Raw genomic sequence first — 18,645 nt, forward strand, 5'->3', positions numbered from 1 at the left:
TTCCTTACTGGCAACTATATTGTATTAACTTCAAAATTAATACAAAAATTATTCAAAATTTATGTCTAAGTAATGGATGCACAAATACCTTTACTTCTCCATTTCTAGATATATACATATACTATAGACCAAAAAGGTTTCACATCTTAGCTAATAACATAAAAACACTTAGAATCTTTTAAGATGAGAATATAGAAGTTCCAGTTTCAAGATCTCTGCTAAAATCATTATGCTAAAGCTGTCTGAATGTTTCGGGTTATAATAAGGCAATTTATTATCCATAATGTGTTCTTCCTAAAGTGAATTGTGATTATTATGCTTTTAAGGGTTTTTAAAAGCAGTTGATTTTAGATTCTTTTAAATAAATTTACCCACCTTTATCTAAAAGACCATTTAGTATTCATGCTATGATTTGAAAGACCTTTTGACGAGAGTAGTTTTAAGATAGGATTACATCAATATACCACCCTCCCTGTGAGCCTTGGAGGTAAAGAAGTAGCTCAGCACTATTTGAACTTTTGAAAAGTAAGTACATTTACATGCTCAAATATCTTTTATGCTCTTCCAAATAACTGGAAGACTGAAATGAGTTTATAATTAAGTTTTATCTCATTCAGAAACTTAGATGTTATTTTCATGTAATTTCTTGTGCTTTTTATTTTATAGACATTTTTCAAATTCTATAGAACTTTCACAATTAATCTTGTTTGCCACATTACATAAACTGTTTTCCAAAATTGCTGTGCAGAAAGCAGTAAAGTCACTGTTAAATGTAACTTATTTTATGGTAATATTAAAAAGTTTATTCTTGTTCTCATACTTCATAGAAGCTTTTAAGATAGAATTTAATTTGTAGTTTTTAACTGATGTAAATCTACGGAACTTAGACGCGTAATAAATGAAATACATGAATGAGTTTCTGAGATTTTAAAATCTAGGCTATCTGTATATTTTATATTAATTCATTAGTTTTCCTCTGCAAAGTAGACAATTGATTGTTTTAACCCCCCACAAAATTTCTTTAAAAGACTTACAATGTAGACAGATATTACAGGAGAAGTAGTTTATTTAGTAAATTTTAAGGTTAAAGTAAGGAAAGAAATCCTCTTTGAAATAAACAGATGTCAAGTTGACCACTTAAATATGCAGGACCTTGCTTATATCCTACTAGCATGGAAGACTAAATCCATCCTTAAACCTTACAATTTCTATTATTCATATCATTAAGAAAGCCCTAGTTTATATAACTGAAATCCTAATAGTTGAATTCCAACAGAAATTGACTTTTATAATTTTAGCTTCAGCTATTTAGATACAAAGGCTTAGTCTTCTAGTATAGATAAAAGGAAATCTGACCTTTTTGATTAAGAAATATTGTCAGTAGCCTTTATAAGTGCTTGTTCATCTGAGGGTCCATGACAGGAGTACTCTTCCCAGTTGAGTTTATCCTAAAAATGAAATGATAAGAGTCTGCTGGTTGTTATCTAAGATCCTTCTTAATGGGAGAACCACATGGTTATTCTTCTCCCTCTTGTTCTCACCCTCTACAACCAACTCAGCCTTACCCCACCCCCACCCCAACATTGTTCAGTACTCAGCACAATGAATCATTTTCAAGTTGACTCATTGTGAACTGTCTCCCAGCTGTTGGAATGTCTGGCAGACATTTTTGTTTGGGTGAAGAATAACTGGCTGAAACCCAACCTGGATGAGTTTGATATAATGGTCTTTGGCTAAAGAAATATTGAGAGGAGTGTGTTTATGGCCTCTGAAACCCCTGTTATTCCTGGAGTAGGACCATCCCCTGTGGCATAGAACTGAAAGTAAGGGATCAATCTGGATTATTTTCTCACCATTGAATGAAAAATTGCCTTGAAAAAAAATAGGCATTTCCAAATGATGTTTGTTTTTCTATACTTGGTGCCCCTGTGATTGAAACTATTAAAGACAATTAAGGATAATTATTTTTGCTGCTTCCTTTTAAAAGTTCTAATTCAAAGGCTATGATATTCTTTTTATAATATACATTTCTACCTACAGAGGAGTTTCAAAGTACTGCCCTAGATGTGAGTTAACTAGTCACTTTAGCATAATATTTAGTGACAGATTACTGTGTATTTCAAACCAGGTCATATTGACCAGCCCTCTTTTATTTTTTATTCTTATACAGTATTTATTAAGAGGACTTAAGAAACAGGGGAATACCCATAAGCTCAATAGTCAATCACATTTTCAGAAAGTGAACGTATGATTATATCTGGACTTTTCTTCTACAGGGATATAGTATCAGACTGTAAGTTGTCCCTACTGTTTTACATTTCCCATCCTTCTTCAGAAGATTAGTTTTTAAATGGTAGACATTACCAGTGTGTAAAATAGGAGTTTCAAAGTTATCAAAATTTTGTAAGCAATAATTTTTTTCAACTTATCTAGGTCTCCAGATCAAACATTTGTCTAAGATGTTATAACCTTTAAAATAATTTACTAACCTATCACCCTGTCAAGGGTTATAAGGCAGACTGAATTTTTTTAAATAAAATAATTCAAGAAAACCTGAAGAATATTAAATGGTTATACTTTTAATTGTTAAATTTGTTATAGCCTTGAAATTCTGGGTATTTTAGAACTATCGATATTTAAAATGTGATGTATTTTTATATTACATTATATACATTGTGTACATAATGTACATTATATACACTATGTTTTATAATACATTGTCAGCAGTACTTTTGGTTCAGGTCTGATAGTGTTGGGAAGAAATGGGGGGCTCCTAGTCTAGTGCTGGTCGTCTAGCACCTTTTCTTTGCCTTTATTATTAACCCAGAGCCAAATAGCAGCATCTGGAAAGAAAGAATGAAGACTCCAGAGCTAGTCATGCTGCAGACTCCTAGCTGCAGACCCTCCCATGTTTCTAATATGATAACAGAGGACCTCAGCTGTTACAGGGCTGGGACCTGGTCCCAGCTGACAGATGATAGTGGGACCTTGTCTTCCATATTCTACTTACTGTATACTGCTTCTGAATCCTAGTGTTTATCAGATTTTTCAATGGACAGTGGATAATTTGAAAAATAATTGCATATGAAAATAAAGGTAGCTTTGCCTCTTAAGAGAAAAAGTACTTAACGTTTTCTACAAAAACTAAGGCACACCCCCTCAGCTCTTCAAATTAGAATAGCATACCTTGATGGGCTGGAATTTTCAATTAAGGGCTTATTTTTCATCCAGTTTCCTGCCCGTGGTAGCTTTAACTTTTATTTCTCTATGTTGATAGTATGTGTTCTCTACAATTTGTCATTGAGATGGCATAATGACACTGTCTAGATGCTATATTTTAAATATAACATGAGTGTTTTGTTTCCTTGTTTTACAGAATAAAGCAGTTATTGCTCGTGTTACAAACTTGTCAGATACAGTAGTTGGTCTGGAATCATTTATTGGTTCTGAGAAAGAAACCAACCCGTTATATAAGGATTATCATGGTAAGCAACACCTTTAAGAGTGAAAGGGGCCTGTTCTTGTTGCCTGGAAGAATCTTGACAAATACCTACCATCATGTAACATGTATTTTATTTTATAATAAATCTGTTAAATGTTTTTCCTTCCTGGCCAGTTTTTTATGGCAGTTTGTCACCAAGCTACATTAACTCTATGAACCATGGTAACTATTTGAAAAGTGTCAAACCCAGGTACTAAGGCATGGCTCAGTCAGAGGTACATTTTGTACCTAAAGTTGCTATGAAATCAGTCATACTTATTAGCCATATTAGAAATAAATATTATATTAATTATAATAACAGCTATGTATAGTGGTTTATACTTTACAAAGCTTACCTGTATGATAAATAAAATTCATACAATATTATAGTTTAAAAGTCCCAGTCAATCACATTTTCAGAAAGTGAACATCTTTTATTATATTTGGACTTTGTTCATTTTGTTGCTGGAGTTATAAGCAAATTTTAAAGTATTACTACCCTAGTATAAACACTGGTCAATTAACCAGGCTTTTTACTTTTATTTTTTGAAGCTATTAATAATGTTTTAGTCATTTGGTTAATTTGGGGATTTTTTTTTAAATAAAAGTTTCTATATAGAACTGTTGAAATAGGATAAGTTTAGTAGTTATTCTTATCTGAGCTCGAAACTGAATATTTTAAGTGAAGTGAAGTTGCTCAGTTGTGTCCAACTCTTTGCGACCCCATGGACAGTAGCCAACCAGGCTCCTCCGTCCATGGGATTTTCCAGGCAAGAATCGAGTGTGATAAATAATAGATTTTTACCTGTTTCCTTTTTCTGAGTAAATACTAATTATTTCTATTATTATTGTGGAACTGCTAACTTGCATGGAAACCTTAGTCTAAAGACTGAATACCTTATTTGAAGCCTGCTACAAGATCATGTAAGATTGTGATCATAGGACTGTGGCAATTTCTAGAGTCTATCAAATAAAAAAGTATACTTATAACCACCAGTGCTTTGAAGAGTTGACATAAAACTTTCTAAAAAATAATGAAATAGCACGATCTAATAGTCAAATATTTTTTAAAAGGCTAGAAAATATAAACTATGAACACAAAGTATGTAAAGTAATTTACCTCATGATCATTGCATAAGAGTGCGTTTGGTATCAGCCCAGATTAACTCTCTGTATATTATTCATTTACCGTGTTATTGTTTGCTTTGATAGAGAACTATTCAGATTAAACTATTTCCCTTTCTTTTTCTAAAATTTATATTAAGCTGTAATTGATGTATAATACTGTATTAGTTTTAGATATAGAGCATAATATTCTGTATATACTGAGAAATTACCACAATAATTTTAGTTAACATCCATTACCACACATAGTTACACCTGTTTTTCTCTATTAATGAGAATTTTAAGATTTACTCTTTTGGAAACTTTTAAGTATATGATATGGTATTGTATAGTCACCATGCTGCACTTTATAGCTCCAGGACTTAAGTATCTTATAACTGGATAAAATACTTTATTATTTACATTTTCTTTTAAAACAACTCAAGTTAAACATTACCTATATAAGTTATATCTGAATATCATTTATAAGTACTAGGAGTTTATAGGTTTAGTATAATATAAATGATATTTTATATTCAAAAAATATTATTTTGATTGAAACATTTCAAGGATTGAAAAGCTTTAATTTTTTGTACTGTACTCTCTGGACTGATCATTTTTTTTCCCACAGATGAGTGGGTGGTTCTGATGATGAGTAAAGTTTCTGTTAATAAGAAGGACCTGACAATCACTGATACACTCTGTAAAGCCTCCTGATTTAATAGTTAGCTAAACAAACACTTGCAAGGTTAAAATGAGAAATGTGCAAATGTATGGTGTGATTATTTCTAATATATTTTATTAAAAAGCTCCATGTGGGATATTTTTAATTTGTATGTAAAAGCTATCTTCTTAATAACAGTTTTTGCATTTTTCTTAAGTTTAAAAAATTGTCAGATATTTTAGTGATATTTTTGAAGAGGCCATTTCTAATGGAGGTTGACCTTTTTTAAACTAACAATAATACATTATTAAGCATCCAAATACATACACACAAAAAACTATATATTGTACTAGTGAAGCAGTTACATAAATAAGATTTATCTAATTTGTTCAAATGTGGCTTTGCCTTCTTCTTAATGTTGAGGGATCAATGTCTTTGGAATGGTGATTTTTAAATATGGGGTGAGTCAGGCAGAGAGATGCACTGAAGAGTCTTCCATGTCTTCATCTGTGGCAAATGACCCTGAGTTTAGTCAGAAACTGCATTAAGCTGCACAAAACCATCCAGTGCCCTTGTCAGAAAAAATTAGCAAGTGTTTCTACTGACAAGAGGCCAAAGCTCACGGTTTACCTAGCACTGTTACAAAGCTTATAACAGCTCCATAAAGGTCTGACATGCCACAGAAATGAGTGTCTTGGGATGGCGTGGGGGTTAATGTTTGATCCTAGAGTGTGCTCTGAAATGTAGTTTTCTTCAGTGGTTTGTTCAAGTCATTAATAAGGTGAATAAAATGAAATACTTTTCATTAGTGCTTCACTGATTATCAGTAACCCATAAGCCTTGTTTTGCTGGCTGCTTACTGGTGCATTTAATAAAATAAAGATCACTCAGTGGTGCCGTGGGCAGCACGCAAGGTGATAGCCATATTTGCTTACTGTAAATACAAGAGAAAATCACACACAAGCCAGCTGTAGTTTTGACAAGTATTAAGATCCCTCTTTACATCTGTACTTCTGTACCAAAGTGCAATTAGTTTTCCTCGCACAAGGATTTCTGTTTATCTTATTCTGCCTGATTACTTGAGTATAATCACACCATTTGCTTCATTGCTCCTGGTAGTAAGCTCCAGTTTTAAAAGGGGGAGGATGCTTGTGTGTAAATTTACAGAATTCTGCTGTAAGACTCTTTAATTTATGCATCCAATGGCAGCGTGTTTGAATTTTTTTTCTTTTCATTTCCTTTCCACAAGGTCTTATTCATATACGGCAGATTCCTCGGCTTAATAACTTGATTTATGATATATCAGATGTCAAAGACTTAGCTTTTAAATTAAAAAAGAAGCTATTCACCATTGAGGTAAGAGAGAATTTTTATGTTTGAGTTCACAGTCTTGAGGTAAAAGTCTCTCTCTCTCTTTTTTTTTTTTTTACTTTAATGCAGTTCATAGGAGATATTTCATGCTTTTGCTGTTCTTTGGCTGTAACAGAATAATTTATTTTAGACATTCTTTTTTATCTTTTATTCTAATGGTATATCAGAAGAGTACAGCAAAAATGATTTTCTTTTAAATGTCTGTTAAAAAGTAAGCTCCAAACTTACATGGTAAGTATGATATGCATATTTCCAAGGCATTCAAAAGCATATTTAATTAAATGTTAATGAGCTGTGCTTATTTATGTGTGGAATGTGAATGATACCCACAATTGTGTATGCCAAAGAATAGAGGATTCTTATCTACATTCTAAAAGCAGGTTTCTTTACTATTCGTGAAATCACCATTCTGCTTTCTGTGCTGAATAAAACAAAGTATAATTTACACTAGTGTCTTTAAGTAAATTTCTACAGAAACTTAAACATTTTTGTGACTTTTATGCCAGCAATAGTGACAGAAAGTAGTAGTACAAAAGATTTATTTCAACTTAATCTTGCTAAAGAGCAAATGAACACAGCACTATTAAGCAATTAAATTGATGTATTTATTAACGAAATAAATGCTCAGAAGAGAGAGAGAGAGAGATGGCTTTTGGGTGATGTGATAGTTATCAGTATAGTCGGTGCATTTTTTTTTTTTTAACAAAGACATAAAACAGCCAAGCAGCCTTGACAAACCATTTTGTTTAATCTCTTTTCAAATGAAAAGCTCTTAAGCAGGCCACTTGTCTTAACTGCTTGAAACCATAAAAAGAGAGAATTGCCACCAATAAATTAGCATATTTTTAACTTCATCACCAAATGATGGTCAATGTGGCTTGGCACTGCTTTGGTGTTTGGGACTTCACCCTTAAGTGACCATTCTGGCCCTTTTTTGACCCTCTGCCCTCTTTAGCTGGCCACTTGATAAGGTAACTTAATGGTTCTCTCTCTTTTTCTCTTTCCCTTCACATTTGCAAGTAGCACTAACCTATAAATCATTGTAAGGGCCCTATCCAGTGACAAATTAATGTGCCCTCCTCCTAATTAATGGTCATCAATGTCCTTAATTATCTAATCCTATTGAGAGCAGTTAATAGTTAATCAGGCAGCCAGTTCTTCAAGCAGGTCATCTCTGCAGGAGTGTTGGAAGTTTCTCATCTGGGGATACTCCCTTCAAAAGCCACTTAAAGCCAAAAGAAGGAGAGTGTAGAAATAGTGATTCTTGAGCTAATTTGCCGTAGTTCTCGAAAGGAACCATTGAAATGGAACCCAACACTGTAATTGTTCAATATTGCTTCAGTTTTTCTGATGGAATGTAGAGTAATTTACCATAATACTGCCAACACTTTTAGAGAGATAAAGTTAACAGTTGTTAGCATCACGAGGAACGCATGCCTCCTCATTTTCTTTTAGGTTGAATTTATGTATTTAATGAAAGATGTAAGATTTTTTTCTCCATGTGGCACCTTTCTCCCAAGATGAGTATTCTGATAACCAGGTCTAAGGTATCATGCCTGTCACCATACAAACTAAGCAACAAGAATCCCTAGTGAAAAAAATATTGAACCCTGAGAAAATGGTTAGCACAGTAATATGAATTCATAAAAATATGAATGCTTACTCTCTCTCTCTCTCTCTCTCTCTCTCTCTCACACACACACACACACAACTGGGTCTTTTTTCATTAGTGATAAAGGACTTATATAATATCAAGTGGGACCGCTCCTTTGAATAACTTTAGGTTCTCATAGTGACTATATGTTGCCACTGGAGCTGATAAAAGATCTAGGTTTCTCTTCCATTACTCTCTCTTCCCACTATTCTAAACTAAGGGAACCAATATAATTGGTCACCCTATGATTTGGAACCAGTATTTGAAAACGAAACACAAGTAGGTGGTGGTTCTTTTTAAAGTTAATACTCAGTACAGTTGACCAAATCCTTTACCTTTTGGGCTTATAACCTAATGAATATGGTTTTTTCTTAAGTATAGAAATAAAAGTGAAACATATTCTAAATAACTTATTTGTTTATGCCATAGCATTCAATTTAGTAAGTAGAAAAAATACAATTAAAGAATCAAAGCTAACAAAAGTACATACATATAGGATAAAATCATATACTTCACAAAAAGATTTGGTGCTTTAAATATAGCACTAAATTATATGTTATAAAATACATACGGAAACAGGTAGGAAATCTGCCAGGTGCTGGAAAGATTCCTTTATCAAGTGACAGTGTTTTAATATGCTCAACAAATAAATATCTTTTAAATCTGCCTCAATATTTAAAAAATGAGGAGATGTACACTACAATAGTGTGTAAAGTTTGAGGCTCTAATGTGCCAGACATTGAATCCATTTCTTACTTTCAGAAGGAAAGTTGGTTTTAGCAGGTAAAGCAAAAATAACTTAGTTCTGATTCCAGGCAGGTAGATTTGTTACATGTTGGAATTTACTGTGAGTAACATGGTCTCAAAAGGTGGCACAAGTGGAAATTAGGGACAGAAGAAACAAGTAAAAACCCTCATGCCTATTTTTAGCATCCCTTTTCTTTGATTTATTAAATCATTGCCTTTTTTACGTATGAAAACTGAATATGTTTTTATAACAGCTACCCAGGGCCTCTAATAGGTAGAGCAACTTTAATCAGTAATCTCTAATTTCTTTGAGTGATTTGGAGAAGGCGAAAGTATATTTCTTCCTTTTCGGAGCATGTATTGGTATTTGTCCAGATTCAGGTTGGAGCATTTGTCTAATCACAGTAAATTTTTACTGATACTTAGTATTTGTCAATTATAAAGTTGTATAAATTAGCCCCCCCTACCAAAACAACAGCAGAATCATGTCTATAGGAACGACCCTGAAATCCTGGGATGCATTCTGAATAAGTAAAAGAGAAAGTTTAAAGTCGATTCAACATGGCTTCAGGTTAAAAGAAAAAGCTTTCCAGTTCTCTGAATGTTGATAATCTTTGTAAATCATACATAGTAATTCTCTAGCAAATATGATGAGCATATTTGATTAACCATAATATACTATTTATTTCTTGACCTTACCATAGCTCCATTCACTCATAGTTAGCATTTGTTAAGCCTTTATTGCATACCTGGCAGTATTCTGGCTTATTATATTTTCTATATTGTGATTAAATATTTTATATGAAAAGACTTTAAAAGGTATAACAATAGACTAGATATATAGAAACTATGTCCTTTTCATCTTTGTATTTATCTATCCCCAAACTAAGAATAGTCATAGACTTAGTAGGTATCAAGTCTTTGCTGAAATATATGTAATGCAGATAAATTGTAGAGTTTAAAGAATAGCCCAAATAATGCAACTATAAATATTATGTAAGTTCCACTAGTCAGGTGACCTATAAACACTACCTTTTCAGTTAAGTTCTATAAAATGTAGAAGCTGGTTATATAACTTCACTTCCAAGCTGAAATAACTACTTAGATTTGTAGTTTTTCAGTTTCTCTAATTTTCTCTAAGGCTTTTCTAACATTGGGATCCTCATTAACCAGTTTTATATCTGTATTAGTAATTACGGTGTAATTATAGTACCTAAGAGATTTGGTAGGATTTGAAATGTGACTGCATTTAATTTGATGACATCATAAGATTAGCATTTACCTGAGTTTAATATTATTGTACTGTTTTAATTTTGTATTGTTCAGTTTGGTCATATCTTAACACACTTTAGTAATCAAGTTTTCTAATATAAATGATAATAATGTGTTATAACGTTAGATCCAGACTCCACAAAGGTTATTACAAACATGTTTTCTGCTTTGGTGATGGGATTGTTTTCCAGCTCTAAGATTCAGTGTTTTGAAGTTCACATCAGGAAGTGTGGTTAAGGGGTATGCTGAAATAAGCAAAAGACTGATACTGTTCATTGCAAATTTTCAATATAAGGATAAACAGTACTTATATAGCCTTTTAATTGGTTCAAAAATAGTATCATAAATATCGTATTTTGTACACTAAATGAATACTAAAAGTTCAGAAAATCAAAGTAAATCAGCTTTACTCAAAGTTGTCTCTTATACTTTGCCCCTAATTCAGAATACAGGACCTCAGCACCTCTCCAGTCACCAAGAACTTTTTCTAACAGAATAATTGATTAACTGGCATTTATTAACTGTTATTTTTACATACTTAGTAGATTTATTCATAAGTATTAAGACCAGAATAGTATTTTCCATCCATATAAATTTGCTTTATATTAATAGAATAGTATACTTGATAGGATTCAGTAGAATTTTTTTGAGATTTTTTACATGTTAGAAAAGCATAGGCTTTTGCAAACTACAAGAATGTCAGTCACTATGACAACCTTGGAAAATTTAGAGTATTGCATGCTATCTTTGATCCTAGGTTTCCTTACTCCACTACTTTTTTTTTTAACAGCTTTACTCGTTTTTAAATGAGAAGTAGAAAGATGAGTGCATGCTTACCATATCTAGAGGTAGGGACTAGGGATAGTTATCTGTCAATTCACAGTTATGTCACTAAAATTTAAAAAGTAGAAGCAGGACTTCCCTGGTGGTCTAGTGTTTAAGACTTGGCCTTCCAATGCGACTTCGCCTTCCAATGCAGGGGCTGCAGGTTCAGTCCTCAGTTGGAGAGCTAAGATCCCACATGCCTCATGGCCAGAAAACCAAAGCATAAAACAAGCAGTTTTGTAACAAATTCAATAAAGTCTTCAAAGATAGTCCACATCAAAAAAAAAAAACAACTTTAAAAATAAATAAATAGCCAAACATATATGTGTGGCTCGGGAGCATTATTAAGTTGTAGTACCATGAACCATGTAGTCCAGGTAAACCTTTCTGATAATGATGCCCTGCATAAGTATTAACTGGTATTTCAAATCCCAAATATACTGCAGTCAGCAAAAGAAAACCAAAGTGGAACATAGACATCTATTCATATAGATAAAATCATTTGTCAAAAGTTAACCCAAATTAACATTCTGGAACAGTAGAAATATTTTATACTGTTCACAGTTTAATGTTCACTTTATTACCATCTCCATATTTGCACTTTCATTCTCAAGTGATGTAGTCATACAGTAATATCATACAGGTTTCACAGCATCTCCAGAAGCTGGGTTACTATTCTGCTCTATATATTTCACACATCACAGTGAACCTATCAGAAGTGCATACCACCTTAAGAGGAACGGTTTTGAGACTCTGTCTAATCCTATTTCTTCCCACTTTGGAATCTTAATTAGAAGAGATAAGGGGGAAAAAAAAACATCATTTAACTAAATTATTGTCCTGAATCTGTAGCAAAAGGTATAATCCGCAATTGGGCCAATTAGTGAAGCCCACAGTTAGCTATGCTGCAGCGAACAATTTGATTAGATCTGACACCATCCTAGTTCCCACTGTTGTTTTGCCAGGTATGATGGTCAGACTTCAAAGAGCTTGAGGCATCAGCAGGGCAAGGTTTGGAGGCCAGCTTAGGTCCGGTTGTTAATCTCTCTGCTAAAACCACAGCAGCTCTCACACAAAACAAGCTTACACGACACAATCATGCGGTATTAAAGTTAGGCTTGAGTCATGTCAATTTGCCTTTGATTTTTTGATGATTGACCAAAGATGGCTACATGACTAGACACATGCTAAAAGTATACTGATTAGGTAAGTTCCCAAAATATTTGAAGTATTTTTTAACTTCCTATATAAATGTTGTGAAAGCTTATCCCCTTTGATCAAACTTCCAAAGTAATAGTACTATATTGCGGGGGTGGGGTGGGGGGGGGTGAGTGGGAATGAGTGTTTCTTACTGGCAGCTTGAATCCCAAACTTTTCACTTACTGCTTCGTAAAAATTTGTCTTTACATTAATAATTCTTTCAGGAGAATGTAAAAGGAAATTGTTTCTAAGTGGTAAGCTTTTTAAAAATCTATTACATGCTTTGAAAGAAAGAACATTTTTCCCTGAGTCATTTAAGTTCACTGACAATTTTTCTGAAATTTCTTTATAATTATTTTCTACTTATATGTTGAGTAAAGTGCCCTTCCAGGACTTGATTGCATAAGTGTTCTTTTCTCTGCATTCTGATTTGTTGGAATATTGCAGCAATAGTGACATGTTTCCATTCTGAGAAAAGCCTAAGGCGGCTTTAGTATTATTCCAAATGATTGAAGCTGCCATCTTGCTGACTTTCCCTTAGGCAGCATAAGGCCTGTTTGCTTTTGTGTTCATTTCACATACTTCCTGTGAGCTGGGCTGGCAGAACATCAGTGCTTCATTTGGCAAGGAAGACTAAATTCATGTTTGGCTATTCCATATCTTAAAGTTTCTTTATGGTCAGCAACACCTAAGATACTAAACTTAAAATTAATTACATCAAATGAGTCCTGTTTCTTTGAGAGATACTTTTAAATATTGTATGACACCTTGACTATGAATCATTTTTATATAAAAATGGTCCTTTGATAAATTGAACTTAAGGTCTGATATTTCACATTGCACTATTTTTATATTAATTCATATGGTATTTTACTTCAGAAATTTAAGGAAAGCACATATTTGAACAGTGAGATAGTTGCATAAAGCAAACGTCAAATACTTCAAATCTTGCACAGTAGTCTTCAGTCTCTGTGTCTCTCCTAAGGATTCTGTGGGACTTGCACTGCGGTAGTCCCCACTTTGAGATCAGGATGATATAGATTCAGCATCCCCTCAAAGTACAAAGAGAAAAAGATCTCCTCCTTCCTAACTTTTGCAGATACAAACATTTCAGTATGTGTTTTATGATATGGCTCCAGGAAAATTATATTGCAATACTTCAAGAATTTTTTTAAAGCCTTTGTAGAATTGCTTCAGCAGAATTCATCCAGTTTACATGTTACTCCCTAAAACCTTTCCTCCCACAATTGTTATTTATAGTGTCTAAGGAAGACAGAAAATGGTGACAAATCATGACTGTCCCACTTCATCAGCTAAATGCATATTTATATTCCTAGAACATAAGAACATATACTTTATTAACATATCCTCCAAGATACTTGGAAGGATAAGATATATGTCAGTTCAATTCAGTCGCTGAGTCATGCCTGACTCTTTACAACCCCATGGACTGAAACACGTCAGGCTTCCCTGTCCATCAACAACTCCCAGAGCTTGCTCAAACTCATGTCCATTGAGTCGGTGATGCCATCCAACCATCTCATTCTCTCAACCTTGTCCCCACCTCCTCCCACCTTCAATCCTTCCCAACATCAGGGTCTTTTCCAATAAGTCAGTTCTTTGCCTCCGGTGGCTTAAGTTTTGGAGCTTCAGCTTCACCATCCGTCCTTCCCATGAATATTCAGGACTGATTTCCTTTAGGATTGACTGGTTTGATCTCCTTGCAGTCCAAGGGACTCTCAAGAGTCTTCTCCAACACGAGTTCAAAAGCATCAGTTCTTTGGTTCTCAGCTTTCTTTATAGTCCAACTCTCATATCTATATATGACTACTGGAAAAACCATAGCTTTGACTAGACAGACCTTTGTTGGCAAGTAATGTCTCTACTTTTTAATATGCTGTCTAGTTGGTCATAACTTTTCTTCCAAGGAGTAAGCGTCTTTTAATTTCATGGCTGCAGTCACCATATGTAGTTATTTTGGAGCCCAAAAAAATACAGTCTCTCACTGTTTCCATTGTTTCCCCATCTATTTGCCATCTATTTGCCATCTATTTCCCCATCTATTTGTTATATATGTTAAGATATACATAATAGAGTTTAATAAATATGATATCCATGAACTTCATGATAGATTAAATTAAGGTAACTTTGAGGATACTGTTATACCAAAAACATCATTAGTCCTTCTTCAGTGTCTTTGTACAGCAAATGTCCAGAATATTCATTCCTCCTTTCCTTTTATGGCTTTCTCTTATCAATGGAATATAGATTAGATATTCCAGTCATCCTCTTACATCTTCCCTGACTGGACCTTCTGAAATATTCACTCAATTATACTCTATATTACCCTATTTTAATTCACAGTGTAACACTTATTCATGGGATTCTCCAGGCAATAATAATGGAGTGGGTTGCCATGCCCTCCCCCAGGAGGTCTTCCCAACTCAGGAATCAACCCATGTCTCTTGCATTGGCAGGGGGGGTTCTGTACCTCTAGTGCCACCTGCAAAGCCCAAATATATATGAGCCTCTTGATGAAAATGAAGAGACTCTTGATGAAAGTGAAAGAGGAGAGTGAAAAAGCTGGCTTAAAACTCAACATTGAAAAACTAAAATTATGGCATCCGGTCCTATCACTTCATGGAAATAGATGGGGAAACAATGGAAACAGTGAGAGACTTTATTTTCTTGGGCTCCAGAATCACTGCAGATGGTAATTGCAGCCATGAAATTAAAAGACAAGCTCCGTGGAAGAAAAGCTATGACCAACCTAGACAGTATATTAAAAAACAGAGACATTACTTTGCTGACAAAGGTCCATCTAATCAAAGCTATGATTTTTCCAGTAGTCATGTATGGATGTGAGAGTTGGACTATAAAGAAAGCTGAGCACCGAAGAATTGATGCTTTTGAACTGTGGTGTTGGAAAAGATTCTTGAGAGTCTCTTGAACTGCAAGGAGATCCAACCAATCAATCCTTAAGGAAATCAGTCCTGAAAATTCATTGGAAGGACTGATGCTAAAGCTAAAATTTCAATCCTTTGGCCACCTGATGTGAAGAACTGACTCACTGGAAAAGACCCTGATGCTAGGAAAGAATGAAGGCAGGAGAAGAAGAGGGCAACAGAGGATGAGATGATTGGATGTCCATCACCAACTCATGGACATGAGTTTGAGCAAGCTCCAGGAGTTGTTGATGGACAGGGAAACCAGGTGTGCTGCAGTCCATGGGGTTGCAAAGAGTTGGACCCAACTGAGCTACTGAACTGATATATATATGTATGGATAAACACAAGTATACATGTGTATGTATATATACATGCATATTTATATATAATCTTTTAACATACAAGTTATAAATTCTTTTGTTCCTAGCAAGCATTTCTACTCTATTTTTATAAAACACATTATGAAAATCAAACTGGTTTATCTTAGCATTTTTTTTTATATAATATTTTTCTGTGTTATGTGTATGTGTGTTTATATATTAGGTTAGCAAGATTGTTCTTTCCTCATTTTTTACTTATTTCTTCTGTATGGTAGGAGTTTTTAATATAAAAATTAATTTGCAATCAATATAAAACCATTCACTAAAAAACTATCCACATCTGTAGGATTTCTATATATTAGTGAAATGAGGTGGGGAAAGCATCCTGTAAAGAAAATATGATTCCCATATTCTAGTCAACTATATTGATATGGTTCAAAAAGTATCCCAAATTTTATTACAATATATTATTATCCACTTATGTTCTACATTAAGGTAGTCTTTTTGTAATTAAAGTATAATTGACATCATTCAGGTACTTTAACAAATATTAATTTGCACAGTCACTATGTTTTTATAGTTTATATTTTTCTAAATTATTTTAATGTATTATCTTTGGAGCATCAAAAAGTATCTTGTGATAATTAAGGTACATACAACTTTTATAGTAAGAGTTCAATTTTGAACCAAATTCAATTTTTCAAAAATTAAAAAAAAATTCTAATTTTGCCTCCCCTCTTATTATAACTGGTTCTAATGAAGTTTTGACGCGTTCATACTAAAACTTCTTTTTCTGTTGCAAATGTTTCATTTATTGGAAATTCTTTGAATACCACCTTTAGGCAGAACTAAACAGAAAATCTTATGGTCACAAAATATTTTCCTCTTTTATAAATTAATATTACTACAAAAAAGTTTTCTACAGTTTAATAATAAATTGTTTTGCTCATTAAGGAAATATGAGATTAAATATAAATTATTAACTTTTAAAAGGTAAGATTTGGGGGACAATAGTAAATAATTAAGAGAAACTGAGGTGTAACAGAAATGCCTTTGGCCACACAACTAGTAAAGCAGTTCTCTTACTTGAGCAGAAATTAAAGTTTTGTCCGAGTTCCTACTGTCGTAACTCGCTCCCACTGGGGACGTGTAGAGTAGCCAGCTCAGGGTCTTTGTATGCGGTACAGTGAAGGTCACTGAGCTGTTTTGTCAGGTGCTGTCAAGTCAGCCCACCATTGTTGTAGAGAATCAAACTAAATCATTTTGGCATGAGCCGTCCAGAAATAAGATACCCAGTATGAATGGTTTAATGAAATTGAGTATTTAGTTTCAACTTTTTATAAGAATGTCAAAAATATATAGCAGTCATTCAAAAATTTCTAGAGTAAATCAGTCAAAATATCTGACCCTATACTTTATTGAAAATTTATTTTAAGTATCACTACTTAATATGAATAAACAGTTGGAATGTATTTGGATGTGTTTTGTTAGGTATATAATTCCTCACTACACATTTCAATGTAGTAGAAGTTCCAATTGCATAGTCATTTGATAAAAAGAGAGGGGGTATTTTTAACTATAATTAAAATTTTCTCATATAAAAAATAAAGCTGTTATCAAGTTTAACTATTTTTGTCTCCAAAAGCTATTATCAAAAATAGTTGTATTTGATTAGATTTTAAGAATTTATAAGAATTATTTATGAATGTTCTAAAATGTTTAATTCTTATATAATTAGAAAAATAGCTTATCTTTATCATCAAATTATTTAAAATGTATCCTTATAGCGTAGACTTAGTTAAATGCCTCAAAATTTTTATTTACTTATTTTGAGAGAGGAGATTTTTTGTTGATATTCCTGCTTGATAACCTAAGAAATATTTCACCAACTTATACTGTAGCTATGGTTTAGCACTGAAAAAGCTTTTAACACAAAGCCTCTTGGTGCAATTAAAGGTCACTTGTACGTATTATAATAGGCTACTCATTTACAAGATCTTTGTGAAGGGTCAACGCTATAGCATGAAATGGATTGCCCTTGGTGAGCCTGTAAATAAATGTGTCAACTTATCTCGTATTCAGTGGGCAAGGAAGCAAACTAACACAATACTAATTTATTAATGTTTTTATAAACAACTGCTAAAATGTTGAACAAAACCAAATGCACTACTGCTATATTCTTGACATAAATAATCATAGAAAATTGTTTGAGTATATAACTGTAGTTTTTAAGGGAAATTGCATGCATACACAATACACACACACACACACACACACACACACATCCACAAACATGCACACACACACTTTTTAATTAAATATATGGATTTTATTGAAGTATAGAAAAACAGCACAGTGGTTGTGTTCAAATGGCCTTTACCATAAACCTAACATGTCTCAAAATGGCTAAGTTGTACTCAATCCCTTTTTTCTGTATTGAAGTTCAAAACTTGTCAGAGATAGGTATGAAAAAGGAATCAAACTGGATAGTGATTTATTTTAGTTATCTTTCATAGCCTTTCTCTTAGGGAAAAAAACAGTTGGGCAGAAAACATATTCATAAGGATCTGTGTTAATTGAATTTAGTCACCTGCTCTTTCAGTAAATTAAGACTTTAGAATAAAAATAAAAGTAATGATGAAAATACTTCATGTAAAAAATTATTTTACAATAATTTTAATATACTTTATTTTACATGTTTTATATGTATATTTATGAGCTCACATAGTTTTTTATCCTCAAAACAATGTCAAATTAGTAAATATATATAAATATATATTCATATATATTAAATATTTATATATATTTAAAATATTTTTATATATTTATGTATATTCATATATATATGAATATATATATATACATACACACACACACTAATGAAATAAATTTAACCAGTGCTTTCTAGGTTCTTCCCTCTGAATTTGGCCACTCAGACACACAGCAACTTGGGGCTTCCCCAATCATTCAGACACATAACTACCCACTCCTAATTTTCTTTCTAGTTGCTATGTACTATCAAAAATGAAAAATATTTAAATTTATAGTCAGTGCCAAAA

At 32.9% G+C, this 18,645-nt stretch overlaps 1 protein-coding gene across 3 annotated transcripts in view; it reads left to right on the forward strand.

Moving 5' to 3' along the window:
- ELP4 (elongator acetyltransferase complex subunit 4) overlaps positions 1–18,645 on the forward strand; it is a 257,422-nt gene that overhangs the window by 117,954 nt on the left and 120,823 nt on the right. For all 3 annotated transcript variants that reach the window (XM_070767618.1, XM_070767620.1, XM_019974939.2), the window contains exons 8-9: positions 3,377–3,485; positions 6,499–6,605. In XM_070767618.1, the coding sequence (XP_070623719.1) occupies positions 3,377–3,485; positions 6,499–6,605 (216 nt within the window). The remainder of the gene's footprint in view (positions 1–3,376; positions 3,486–6,498; positions 6,606–18,645) is intronic.

The sequence above is a fragment of the Bos indicus genome, chromosome 15 (assembly GCF_029378745.1).
Source record: "Bos indicus isolate NIAB-ARS_2022 breed Sahiwal x Tharparkar chromosome 15, NIAB-ARS_B.indTharparkar_mat_pri_1.0, whole genome shotgun sequence".
NCBI classification, from domain to species: domain Eukaryota; kingdom Metazoa; phylum Chordata; class Mammalia; order Artiodactyla; family Bovidae; genus Bos; species Bos indicus.